The 13,252-nt window shown below is 39.2% G+C and overlaps 1 protein-coding gene across 1 annotated transcript in view; it reads left to right on the plus strand.

Annotated features, from left to right (window-relative positions):
* Nucleotides 1–11,076, plus strand: part of LOC113412653 (phosphatidylinositol 3,4,5-trisphosphate 3-phosphatase TPTE2-like) — a 44,051-nt gene extending 32,975 nt beyond the window's left edge. Inside the window, exons 11-18 of the mRNA XM_087947686.1 lie at nt 2,791–2,879; nt 3,426–3,487; nt 4,250–4,330; nt 5,115–5,220; nt 6,983–7,080; nt 8,039–8,134; nt 8,616–8,686; nt 9,890–11,076. Of these exons, the coding sequence (XP_087803812.1) occupies nt 2,791–2,879; nt 3,426–3,487; nt 4,250–4,330; nt 5,115–5,220; nt 6,983–7,080; nt 8,039–8,134; nt 8,616–8,686; nt 9,890–9,992 (706 nt within the window). The 3' untranslated portion in view covers nt 9,993–11,076. The remainder of the gene's footprint in view (nt 1–2,790; nt 2,880–3,425; nt 3,488–4,249; nt 4,331–5,114; nt 5,221–6,982; nt 7,081–8,038; nt 8,135–8,615; nt 8,687–9,889) is intronic.
* Nucleotides 11,077–13,252: the final 2,176 nt, after the last annotated feature.

Genomic DNA, 13,252 nt, shown 5'->3' on the forward strand with positions numbered 1-13,252 from the left:
CCTTCCAAAGAGACAGAAGAGCGGGTGGGGGTGTGTCTGAGCTGAGGGGCCTCGGGGCAACTGCCACTGGGAGAAACAGAGGCAGAAAGGGGGCTTTGCTCTCCTTGGGGGGCAGCGCCCCTCAGCTGCCACTCCAGGGGCTTCTCAGCAGGCATCTACCTACAGAAGGCCTGCCGCCTTCAGTGATTAATTGGAGGGAGGGGAGGGGGAGAAAGTGGGAGCTCCTTTCAGATCCTGCAGTTGAGGAAAATCTGTGGGGGGGCTCTTCCAGCCTCACTGGAGACAGGCAAGGAAAGGTGTCCCTGGGAGCACTTTGCTCGCTTTAGCACTTCGCTGCCAAACCCAGCCACAGCCAGGGATTATTTGGGGGCGGGGTAGGAGGGAGAGAGAGAGAGAAAGCATCTCTCGCATTACCAGGGGAGGAAAGGAGGCAAAACAAAGCTCACTCTTTCACCGAGACCTACAAAATGGCAATCTACCTTGTTCCAGGAGTTCTTTGAAATCACCAAATGCTCCCACTTGCAGTTTTCGCACCTCTCGGCTCTTCAAGGGACCCCAGAGTCAGGTCCCTGAGAAGCACGCACCAACCAGCTCCCACACATGGCGGCAACAACAATCCCCTCCCCAGCGCCCACTGTTAGCTCTCCCCATTAGTTCTCTAGTTTTGAATTTCTCCCGCCTCTCTCACTTTCCTCCCCCCCGCACCCACGTGCAGACAGGCAAGGAAAGGGAGATGGAGCTGTGCGCAGCTCTCGGCTCTTCCAGCCCTCACTGCCTCTCCCAACATCGAAACCTTGGAGATGCAGGCAAAGCCACCACAGCAATCGCGCCCTGAGTTGCTTACTTCTCCACTTCTGCCTCCTCCTCCTCCAGCACCTCCTTCTCTGGGTACGGTGATTCTTAGCTAACCAAGCATGCTAAGACAACTCAGGGCGCTACCGCTGTTGCGGCTTTGCCTGCATCTCTGAGGCATTGATGTTGGAAGAGGCAGCGAAGGCTGGAGGAGCCGAGAGCTGCGCATGGCTCCATCTCCCTTTCCTTGCCTGTCTGCACATGGGCGCAGGGGGGAGGGGGAAGGAAAGAGAGAGAGGCGGGAGCAATTCAAAACTAGAGAACTAATGGGGAGAGCTAACAGTGGGCGCTGGGGGAGGGGACTGTTGTTGCCGCCGCCTGCTGTTTGTGGGAGCTGGTTAGCGCGTGCATCTCAGGGACCTGACTCTGGGGTCCCTTGAAGAGCCGGGAGGTGCGAGAACTGCGCAGCCTAGATTAATTGCTTTGGGGGGCCATTTCTTCTGCGGCCCACCAAAAAATTTCCACAGCCCACCTGTGGGTTGCTGCCCACCGACTGGCGACCACTGTTCTAGCTAATCTAAAAGCAGAGCTGAAGCTTCATTAGGACTGAAGCTTTTATTTTTCAGTGCAGACTCAGGTAGCAAATTGCAGAAATATAGATCTTTGAGTGAATCTGTGATTCTGTGAGCAACTCAGTCTGCCTGCCTGCTTTGCCTGATTTTGGGTAAAAGTTGCTCTTTTTTTAATAAAAAATTCAATATTTACATACATGGTGTGTTGTGAGTTAATTTTATGAGTTTACTTGTTAGCAAATTTTATGAGTTTGCTTGCAAGCATAAAAATTCAATATTTACATAAATATTTACAATATTTACATACAAGCCATGCCCAGCCAGTCGTGTTACCACCAAGCCACACCCAGTCAGCAAGCCACACTTACCCAGTCACATGACCACCAAGCCACACCCACAAATTAGGCCACGCCCATAGAACCGGTTAAGAAATTTGAATCCCATCCCTGCATTATATGCAATCTAAATAACAATAACAATCAATATAGTAACATGTATTTCCTAATACCGTATCATAATATAATACTAACACAACCTTAGTAGATGTAATAGAAAGAAGGAATGACCTTGTGGGACAGAAGAAAGAGCTGCTACCAAGATAAGTGTCAGATAAAAGAAGTCTGAGTCCTGGGCAAAATTGTAACCTGAGAAAACATCTCATACAAGATGTTTTCTTATCTCATAAATTGGGGTGGATGGGAATGCATTTAGGTTGCAGGTTTGTGTTACTGTAATTTTATAGTAAAAGTAGTATTGGCCTGCATGATTCAGTTTCCTAGTCTGGTCTACCTTAGGTCTGATAGTATAAATCCAGAATCAAACCCGCTGGAAGCAGGGATGGTCATCAAATTGATTGCTCTTCCTCACAATTGTTTTTCTGGGCCTCCTCATATACCCCTCAACCCATCATTACTGGGATCATCCTGCTACCATCCTTAATGGTGTGCTCACAGTACATATTCCTCCCTTACAAGCCAATTAACCAACCATACACCCACACTCTGGGCTCAATAGTCTGGTTCTTGCCAAGCCACTCTAGCAGGCTATCCTATCCTGATCCTCTATTCCCATAATCCATCATAATATCTCTCAAAATGCCCTTCCTCACGAAAGCCCTCCAAGCCTAATCTGTTTGTCTCCACTCCCCAGAAAAGAAGACTGTTAATAAGTTCAGCTAGTTTCCAATTGTGAGCAGCAAAAACCCCTTCCAGTGGGAAGTCCTTCAAATCTCTCCTATGAACTTTGTGCTTCATGTGGCTTATCTCCAGAGGCAACCCAAACAAGCTTAAATGGAAATGGTGTGTGGCTATAAGAAATTCCACTGCCAGATGGACTTGTGCTGTTCTGATAAATGATCGAATATTTTAATTTTTCTACAGCAATATCTAGATAAGCTCTTAAACAAGCATTCTTCCTTTTCTTTAAGGGAGACGCTCACATTCACTGCCAATGTCAGGAAGTGGATGGAACAGGACAACCGCAATGTTATAGTAATACACTGTAAAGGTGGGAAAGGTATGTGAACTTTCTGGTTTGGAAGGCATTCCCAAAGATCTCTCTTTTGACAATTCTTATAGTGCAGGAGAGTATGTAAAATGATGCCCTGAATTGGGCATAGAGGCTAGCAGCTGTCAGCATTAATGCTGAAGGGCTGATAAAATGTTTTCAGATAATGTATTAGTTAAGGGATGTGCTGACCATAGCCTCACATGGTCTTGAAAAATAGCCCTGTGCAGAATGCACTGTAGTGATCCAGTCTCTTTCAGACATGCTCAAGGGGAATGTCATTTTAGCCCTTCTGTAAACCTTAGAGAATCAGTCATTATCTGGGATGCATGGAAATTCTGTAATAGTTTTAGCATTCACTGATAGTACCTGTCTGCAAAAGCTGTTTGCATCACCTGGTGGTAGATGTGCAGGCTGAAGGTGCTTTTCAGATTTGTTAGGAGCTGCAGGGGTGGGGTTGCTTAATACTGATGCTGTCATTGCCTCATTCTTGGGGACAAGTAAACACAACAGCATCATTATTTCTAAGTCACTGATTTCCCCTTTTTGATGCAGGTAGGACTGGAACTATGATTTGCATCTGGCTTATTGACACCGGCCAGTTTAAGACTGCGCAGGTACCAAAGTAATGTTGATATTTTCCCTCTTGTTTCTGAATGAATTAAAGTATGTGAAATGACTATGCAGACTGTGTTGAAAAGTGCTACCTCCCATAATTTCTTCTGTGTGGGTTCCAAATATAAAATGGGATTAAAAATGGATACTTTCAGTATGGCTTGACCAAACCACCTAGTATGCAACTTTTGTTTGTTCAATGTCATCTTTGATAAGGACTTTGAATTTGCCATATCCAGGACTTCATGTAATAGAGCCTGGTACGTATTGCCGTTCTGAAACCGTGTGAAATTCCTTCAGCAAGGCTTGTTCCTATGTGTGTCCAACTGTTCCCCCCGATTACTATTTTACCTGTTTGTCTGCAGTAAATGCTAAATTGTCCAACTTGTAATTATTTGGATGTCTGCTGGAATTCTATTTAAAGTGGCATTAATTTAGGTGCTGCCTATAGAGTTCTTCCAAAAATTGCTTATGAATTGTAATTTATAATGTGACTGAAAAGGAAAATAATTAAATATGTATTACAGTAACTGTTTAACTAAATCCAAATTAAGCATTGCTCCACTCTTCCCAGTTGGTTTTCTTGGACACATCTATTTTCTGAAGTATAGCTCTGGTATGCTACCCACAAATAATGAGTAGTTCTGAGGCATTCTGCCAATCCCAAGTTATGCACTTTTTCTCATATAAGATTTCTAGTTAGTTATTCTTAAATACTCTAAGGTGCTACAATAGTTATAGTAACATAATTCTCAATTTTTAAGGAAAGTTTGGAGTACTTTGGCAAACGAAGAACTGATGAAACTACTAGCACCAAGTTTCAGGGTGTTGAAACTCCATCACAGGTAAAAATGTACTATGAAGCCAATGTGTAAGGTTGAATCAAAGAACTAACACAATTGATTGGCAAAAAATAGCTGTGTGATTTAAATAGTTATCTTGTGTTTTTACCTTGCATTTCTCAAGTGCTGCTTCACTTCCTTCATTCAATTATATGAGCTTTGGGTTTGGTCATGTTTTGATTAAGTGAAACTTGGGACATGAATGTTAAATCCCCCTCCCCCCCTTTATGAAGTCAAACATCAGAATGATATGGGAAATACCTTGGGAGATGGGGCAAAGAGATGCTGCCTAGAGAATGGTCAGATAAGAAACAGCGTATCCCACGGCTAGATAGTAGTTGGGACAAGAGGCTCAGAAGGGAGTTTTTTGGGCTGTACCTTCAGATTTTCAAGTTTCTATTAATGTAGCTTCACAATGAAGTAGAATTAGATTATCTGATCTTGCTTCCTGCCTGGCTACTTGATAAGGCTGACATCAGTTTTGCAAGTTTGCAAGTTTTACAATTCTCCCACTGTCTCATTTACTGCCTGAGAAACTCTGGAAGATCCTTTCTGAGCCTGTTGCCCTATCTACCATCCAACTGCAGGGTATTTCCTGGGCAACATCTCTTTGCTCCATTTCCCAACAACTTTGCCATATATCATGACAAATAGCCTCCCCTTTGGATTAGCAGGGCATTTGCTTTCCTTAAGGTTTTTATTTTATACAGATATGAATTTTTAATTATATTTATTATAGACTATAAAATTATTTTTGTCTCAAGGCACTCCTACATTTTATTTGCAGAGTAGGTATGTAGAATATTATGCAATCTTGAAATCAAAATACAACCTGATCCTCCCACCAGAGAAGCCTTTCAGAATCAGATGCATAAAACTCTATGCTATCCAAGGTAAGTGGCACTAAAATGCTGTAGGAAGGGGATTTTCCAGCTAATGCTGCAATATCAGCACTTAGATCAATTCGGTTCCCTCCATCACTAGTACTATACCTTCAAAGTAGGTCTGTGAATGGTCAGGCTGAATATTCTTGACATTTACAGCTTGCTGAACCCATTCTAGCTGGTCAGTTCATATCCACACACACAAAAAAAAGGCTGTTGGTTGTATTGAATCAGACTGCCCCATCTCCCTCTGTTGGAAGTAGAATTTAAAAAACAAACAAGGACTTGGGGGAAAAACTTGGAAAGAAGTTATAGAAGGAACATATAGGGAAAAGAGTGGAGTTTACCATCTCTTTGAACAGTCCCTATTAAATGGCTGGAATGTTTATAAGTCACAGGAGAAGTCTAAGTAATTTAATCAAAGCAACATCTGATTTTTTTAAATAAAAGTTTTATTTAAGTTTTCACAAAACATACAAATACAAATAAAATATCTTTTTTTGAGAACAGCGTGCCCCCAGGTTATCTCTTCTCCATACAGACATAAACTCAATATATATTTATCTTATACATTCTAATCCATATCTTATAACTATTTTTGCATTTTTTTCAATAGCTTTTCCCTTTCTTTACTTCCTATAGCCTTATTTTAAATTATCTAATTCCTTTCTTAATTCAATTAGATATCTTTCTAATTTTTAAAATCTTTCTAATCAGTGTTTTTATACTTTTGTCTGTCCTGTTTACAATTTCATATTATCTTTTCTCATAAAACAAATTTTCCCCTGTAATTACTAGACTGGAGTGTAACATCTTTGTATCTTTTTTTCAAATCTTGTTTAAAAATTTAAGTTGCACCTTTACAGTTACAACATTCATTTTCTAACCTCTATTTTATAACACATACCTATTTTCAATCGAATTCTGCTTGGTACATTCCCTTAAAATTACACACTAAATTCTTAAAAGAAAAAAGTCTATATGTATAAATATCTGTGTATATCTGTATAACAGTAGTAAATGGAATAATTATTCTATTCAAGTACAGCTCTGCCATTAATATTAATAACAATCTTTTACATTTCTATTTCTTTTAACAAACATTACCTAGTAATATCAGTTGTCTTTCACTTTAATCATCTATATTTCATATTTTACTTATTTAAATATTTACTTATATTATATTTACTTATTTAAATAAAAAACCAAACAATAGTAATTAACAATAGTCAATAAAGTTATTATTCTTATTCAAGTTCATCTTGTCAACTGATAAAAATCTTCCATGTTTCTTTCCAATTTTTTTTAAACTTCCTTTTTAAATCATTGAGAGCCTTATTCTCTTTACAAACAAATATTCCACTACACATCAATAGAATTTTTTTCTATCACTTTAATCATCTAACCTATTTTCTAACCCTTTTCTATTTCTAATATAACAATGCTATTCCATGCACCCTTGCAGAATCCTCTCCTTAAGTTAAATTTTAACCATCTAGGAATGATTGATTGATGGTTCTCAATGAATTATAGATTAGCAAACCTATAAATACTATTGTATTCCCAGCATTTAAATAGTCAAGTTGTCAGAACAGTCCAAATAAATCTTGAGAGCATTTTAAACTGGATTGGAAAAGACTAGGAGATGAAAGAGCTGATCATTTTGCAACATCACAGGATATTTTTGGTTTAAAATATGAATTCCATTGTTTGGTTCCAGTATTTATCTAATGCATGTCTTGTCTCCAATTCTCCTCTTTCCCCTCTTTAGGAGTTGGTAAAGGCAATGGGACTGATTTCAGAATAAAGATAAACATGAAGAAGGAAGTAGCATTTCAATGCAATTGTGCAATACAAATAAACTGCAAGGTCAGAGCTTCATGTTAATTTAACAATCCTGCAGTCATGAAGGCCAGGATTTGTTGATAGAGTTCCCATTTGTCCCATGATCTGTGTACTGCAATGGAAACTGATGCATCCTTGCTTTGAATTCCCTGATTGAACAACTCCAAATAAGCAGTAATGAATAAAGTAGTGAGATGGGCCATGCTTAGTGGTATGCATGCCAGGTATTTGTTTCAGTTCAGTCTGAAGTGTCTATAAATGAGGAGGAGAAACTTCTTATTTGAGATCCTGGAGAACCAGTATAAAAAAGAAAATGCTAGGAACACTAGTAATCTGACTTGCAATATGGCAGCTTCTGCTATTCCTTTTGGCTGTGTTGTGAGAAAAACAGATCCTTTTGCAGTTCTTTACAAAAATAGCTAGCATGCTATTTGACTACCATCCAGAAAGGCTGTTCGATGATTATATGTCAGGTAAGTTCCCACAAATAGTGATAAATTAACTAGAGGTGGCACTGATCTATCTGAGAATCAGAGAAGAATGTATTTTTAATGTTCATGCCCTGAGAGAAGTAACCTTTGAGAAGCAAATTAGGAAAAGCTGCATTCAAAGGAGAGCTAATTATTACCTAAAGCACTAATAGAGAACTCTTAATGTTGCACGTGGCTATATAGTTATAGAACTACAATCTGTTCAAGAGCTAAATGGCAGTTTTATGGCATGACTTCTTACCCTTAAAATTTCCTTTTGAGCCAAAATGGGTAATGCAATATGCATATGACTGTCAGTCTCTCACATACATAATCTCGTCCTCTGAAGTGGAGAGACTTATTGAAATATTAACAGATAATGAGCTGAACCTCCCTCCAAGCTCCGTTGTGGTGATTTCAGTGCATGAAAAAAGAAATAATAAATTACAGTCTTGCATTTTGTGAGAAACATTTAGTGAATGAAAATAAGATGTATTTCTATTTTGTTTCAGTTGTTCCTTGATCATGAAAATGACCTGTTAGTAATTGGTTTGAAGAACTGTCCTGTCATCAGAAATGATGTGAAAGTCAGATTTGAATCTACTTCTGTAAGTTGAAAAATGGTGACTTTGTTACATACCTTTCACATTTGTAACTGTTGAAATAGTCATTCCATTCCATCTCAGTCACAAAATCTTTAAATGGTTTAACCATCCTGCTGATCTTACACCCACCTACGAAACTTGGCTGACTTTAAAAAGCTAAGCTGGGTAGGCCTGTTTTGGAGTCCACCAGGAAATGCCAAACTAAAAACCTCTAAAAAGAGTGGCAAATTATTTCCAGATTGTTATTAAGGAAATTATATAGACATGCCTCAAAGTGACCAATTGTTGATTTGGATTGAAAAAAACTTCAGACTTTTCTGTTTTGCAGCTTTAAGCTGCTAGACTTCTCTGCATAAATTGACCAGAAGTGGCCAGTTTAAGACATCTTATTATGGATTTCAGTTATTTCTATGGTTTGGCTGTGATGATGACTTGATGTTTAAGTAGCATTAACTGTATTTCTTGTCTTTTTTTTTAAATGTAGGATATTCCAAGAGGCTATGGTGGCTGTGCTTTTTTTTTTTGTTTCCACACAGCTTTTATACAGGACTATCAGTAAGTTGTGATGTTTGAAAGCACACATGTACTGGAAAAGAAAGCCAAAATGCACCCAGAGCTATGAGCCAGGGTATAAGAGGTTTTAGGTTATAGAAGCTTAGTTTAAGTCTCCATAGAAAGAGACAGGCGTTTCTTTATTTCTCTGGGGTTGTGTATTTTGGGGGGATAGTCTGTTGAGAAAAAGAGGCCTGCCATTTAATATTGCTTAGTGTGAGCCAACTCTTCAGAGAATACCAGGTTTAAAAAAATGCCTCTACCATGTAGACCAAGGGTTTTCAAACTTGGCAAGTTTAATACTTGTGGACTTCAACTCCCAGAATTCCTGAGCTAACATGCCTGGAGGAGGGATTCTGGGAGTTGAAGGCCACAAGTCTTAAAGCTGTCAAGTTTGAAGACCCCGGTGTAGAGAGATGTTCCTATTACTGTTTTTCCTTTAATGGATTTATAAAGTTTACTAAGCCTATAAGAAAAGTTATGTGATTATTTAGTAAAAGCTCACAACTCTTTTTTTGAAAATAATTTATCAGTTTTTGTCACTATGGATAAATAACTGTATTTGCCATGTAAGAGATCCAGAATACTAGAGTGGCACCTGAGGGTTTTTAAGCAAGGGGATAATTTATGTTGCAAGTGTTATTTCTCTCTTTCTTTAATCTATTAAACTATCTTTCATATTGCTTGTTTGCTAATGTTTGGAAATACATTTAGCGTTGGCTAGAATTTATTTTGCATTCAAGCTATTTTATTCTTTTCAAAAACTATTCTCTTCTTAAACTATTTATATTTACTTACATGGGGACATTTATACAGGTTCCCCTCCCAATTGCATCTATTTGAGACATCATAAATGAGCATTGCTGAGTACCAATACTCATGAAAGTATGAGTTTTATGTGCTTGAAAATTCAGCTTTCTTAGATGTGACACACTTGTCATTCTTTCTATGAGTAATATTTGGAGGTGAATGATAGCATTGCAGAGACACAATGGCACCATCTATGCGCAGGAGACAGGCATGTGTATTCTTAATGGGAACCAAAGGGTTGCTGAAGAGTTGAATATTTTTCTGGGAAAATAAAATAAACAGGCTATATTCTATTACTTCAAAATTCAGTGATATAAGAAAAATATTTTGTACTTTTCTGTGCATTAGTTTAAATCATTTACATAAGAGAACTAGTTTTTTTTCTCTTTTCCCTAGACTTTTCCTCACAAGAAATGAAATCGATAACTTAAACAAGTCAAAGATGTGGAAGGTGTTCAGAGATAATTTTGCTCTGGAGATAATTTTCACTGATCCATGATTGAAGCAAGCAGAAACAGACTTAACTGGGAATTGCATAATAATTCAGTAACCTGGTTTCACACCCGATATGGAATTGTATTGAGACTACTACTTCTCAATGTGCAGAATCACCTTGAATGTAAAAATAAAACTAAGGACTAGTGCGCTATCATGATTACAACAATTAATTTTGCCATCTGGATTGTGTGCAAGACAATTAAAGGGTCTTCAAAGAGTTTTACTACTCTCTTTTGTTCCCACCCCTTTGTAAACTCAGTAACAATTTCACATTTTGATCTTTTAAAAATATTTTAATAATGACTGCGTTATTGGCCAGTTTCCAATAGCAGTTTATGACTGGGAGTCTGGAGATCAGGCTTAACTACACTGCTCGAAAAAAATAAAGGGAACACAAAAATAAGACATCCTAGATCTGAATGAATGAAATATTCTAATTAAATACTTCGTTCATTACATAGTTGAATGTGCTGTCAACAAAATCACATAAAAATTATCAATGGAAATCAAATTTAGCAACCCATGGAGGTCTGGATTTGGAGTTACACTCAAAATTAAAGTGGAAAAAACACTACAGGCTGATCCAACTTTGATGTAATGTCCTTAAAACAAGTCAAAATGAGGCTCAGTAGTGTGTGTGGCCTCCACGTGCCTGTATGACCTCCCTACAATGCCTGGGCATGCTCCTGATGAGGTGGTGGATGGTCTCCTGAGGGATCTCCTCCCACACCTGGACTAAAGCATCCCCCAACTCCTGGACAGTCTGTGGTGCAACGTGGCATTGGTGGATGGAGCGAGACATGATGTCCCAGATGTGCTCAATTGGATTCAGGTCTGGGGAACGGGCAGGCCAGTCCATAGCATCAATGCCTTCATCTTGCAGGAACTGCTGACACACTCCAGCCACATGAGGTCTAGCATTGTCGTGCATTAGGAGGAGCCCAGGGCCAACCGCACCAGCATATGGTCTCACAAGGGGTCTGAGGATCTCATCTCACCTAATGGCAGTCAGGCTACCTCTGGCGAGCACATGGAGGGCTGTGGGGGCCCCTAAAGAAATGCCACCCCACACCATTACTGACCCACTGCCAAACCAGTCATGCTGGAGGATGTTGCAGGCAGCAGAATGTTCTCCACGGTGCCTCCAGACCCTGTCACATCTGTCACGTGCTCAGTGTGAACCTGCTTTCATCTGTGAAGAGCACACGGCGCCAGTGGTGAATTTGCTGATCTTGGTGTTCTCTGGCAAATGCGAAACATTCTGCACAGTGTTGGGCTGTAAGCACAACCCTCACCTGTGGATGTCGGGCCCTCATACCACCCTCATGGAGTCTGTTTCTGACCGTTTGAGCAGCCACATGCACGTTTGTGGCCCGCTGGAGGTCATTTTGCAGGGCTCTGGCAGTGCTCCTCCTGTCCCTCCTTGCACAAAGGCGGAGGTAGCAGTCCTGATGCTGGGTTGTTGCCTCCTCCACGTCTCCTGATGTACTGGCCTGTCTCCTGGTAGCGCCTCCATGCTCTGGACACTACGCTGACAGACACAGCAAACCTTGCCACAGCTCTCATTGATGTGCCATCCTCGATGAGCTGCACTACCTGAGCCACTTGTGTGGGTTGTAGACTCCGTCTCATGCTACCACTAGAGTGAAAGCACCGCCAGCATTCAAAAGTGACCAAACCATCAGCCAGAAAGCATAGGACCTGAGAAGTGGTCTGTGGTCACCACCTGCAGAACCACTCCTTTATTGGGGATGTCTTGCTAACTGCCTATGCTTTCCACCTGTTGTCTATTCCATTTGCACAACAGCATGTCAAATTGATTGTCAACCAGTGTTGCTACCTAAGTGGACAGTTTGATTTCATAGAAGTGTGATTGACTTGGAGTTACATTGTGTTGTTTAAGTGTTCCCTTTATTTTTTTGAGCAGTGTATATTGTTAATGGCTTCTAATGCCAGATTCATCAGATTTATGTGTGAGCCATGATGTCCCAAGGTTTGAGATCAAAGATTTTTTCTGCTTTTTTTTCTCTTTCTCCATTCCATAGCCTTGAGTTTCTGATATATTTGGGCTAATTGTTATCCTACATGTAGGAACTCCAAACATTGTCAGATCAGGTAATTTCATAATCTGCATTGACTGGGAAGGCTTTAAATTCACAGTTCAGTTTCCAGGCATGATAGGGGTGGATGTATAGAGAATATTATGTTAGCAAAAGTTGCCACAGAAGTTCATTGTTTAAAATGGCTGGAGTTGATATATAATGATGATGGCTTCTTCATCATAGATACTGCATGTAAGCGATTACATTAACTCCCCAAATTTTTCCTTATAAATAACCTTTCATGTTTTCTTTGGCAAGCAAGAAATTCTACCTTTTGATCTAGTTAAAGTGTAATATTGGTTCATGAATATTTGCTCAGCAGCTTTATATTAGTTCCACATTGATGGTTTGTCATTTCATATATATAATTCCTTCAAGTTTGCTGCACAATATCATGAAGGAATGAAATGCTTTCTCCCTATGCTTCTCCTAGATTTAATGTATGATTTATATAATTTTATGTTTTCATTTAAACTATGATGCCCAACATTGGAATACATAACATGAAATATAATTTTTGATTAAAATTGGCAGTTGGAAGCATAGTTCAAATGGTATATCAGCATCAGGAAATTGTATAGTATGGTAATGATTTTGTGTAATATGTAAGAACAGGTTTAACAAATAATATCCACAAAAACAATATGGTGTATTTTTATTCTGAAATCTTCTGATCATCTGTTTGCAAACCTGTCAAGCAACATTAGGCATTCAGTTATATAGTCTATTGCAGTGTATTGCATACTTGTCAACTTTTAAGAGGTATGAACTTCAGCTCCTAGAGTTCTCCAGCTAGTATTCTGGCTGGGGAATTCTGGGAGTAGTAGTCTGCACATCTTAAAGCTGCCAATTTTGAAAATCATAGATCTAGTTTTTTAATAAGTTATTAATACTACTTTGAATTTCCATAATTAGTATGTAATGCAGAATTTGCTACTACTGTATTCCAAAATATTTAGTACATCTAAAATTACTCTGTAACATGCCTATTTGTGAAGGATATTGTGAAATGCATTGAGTTTCAGCTGAATGCTTGTTCTGTAGGTTGAATCCAGATGCAGTGTCAGTGAGCTAAATGCAGACTATACTCCATTCCAAAGCATTGTTAGATGAGCCAATTGTTGTCCACATCACTAATAATAATATGCTACAACTAAGA

Source organism: Notechis scutatus, chromosome 1, assembly GCF_049901735.1.
Source record: "Notechis scutatus isolate UNSWTSFEM ecotype Mainland chromosome 1, rNotScu1.2, whole genome shotgun sequence".
Classification (NCBI taxonomy): Eukaryota; Metazoa; Chordata; class Lepidosauria; order Squamata; family Elapidae; genus Notechis; species Notechis scutatus.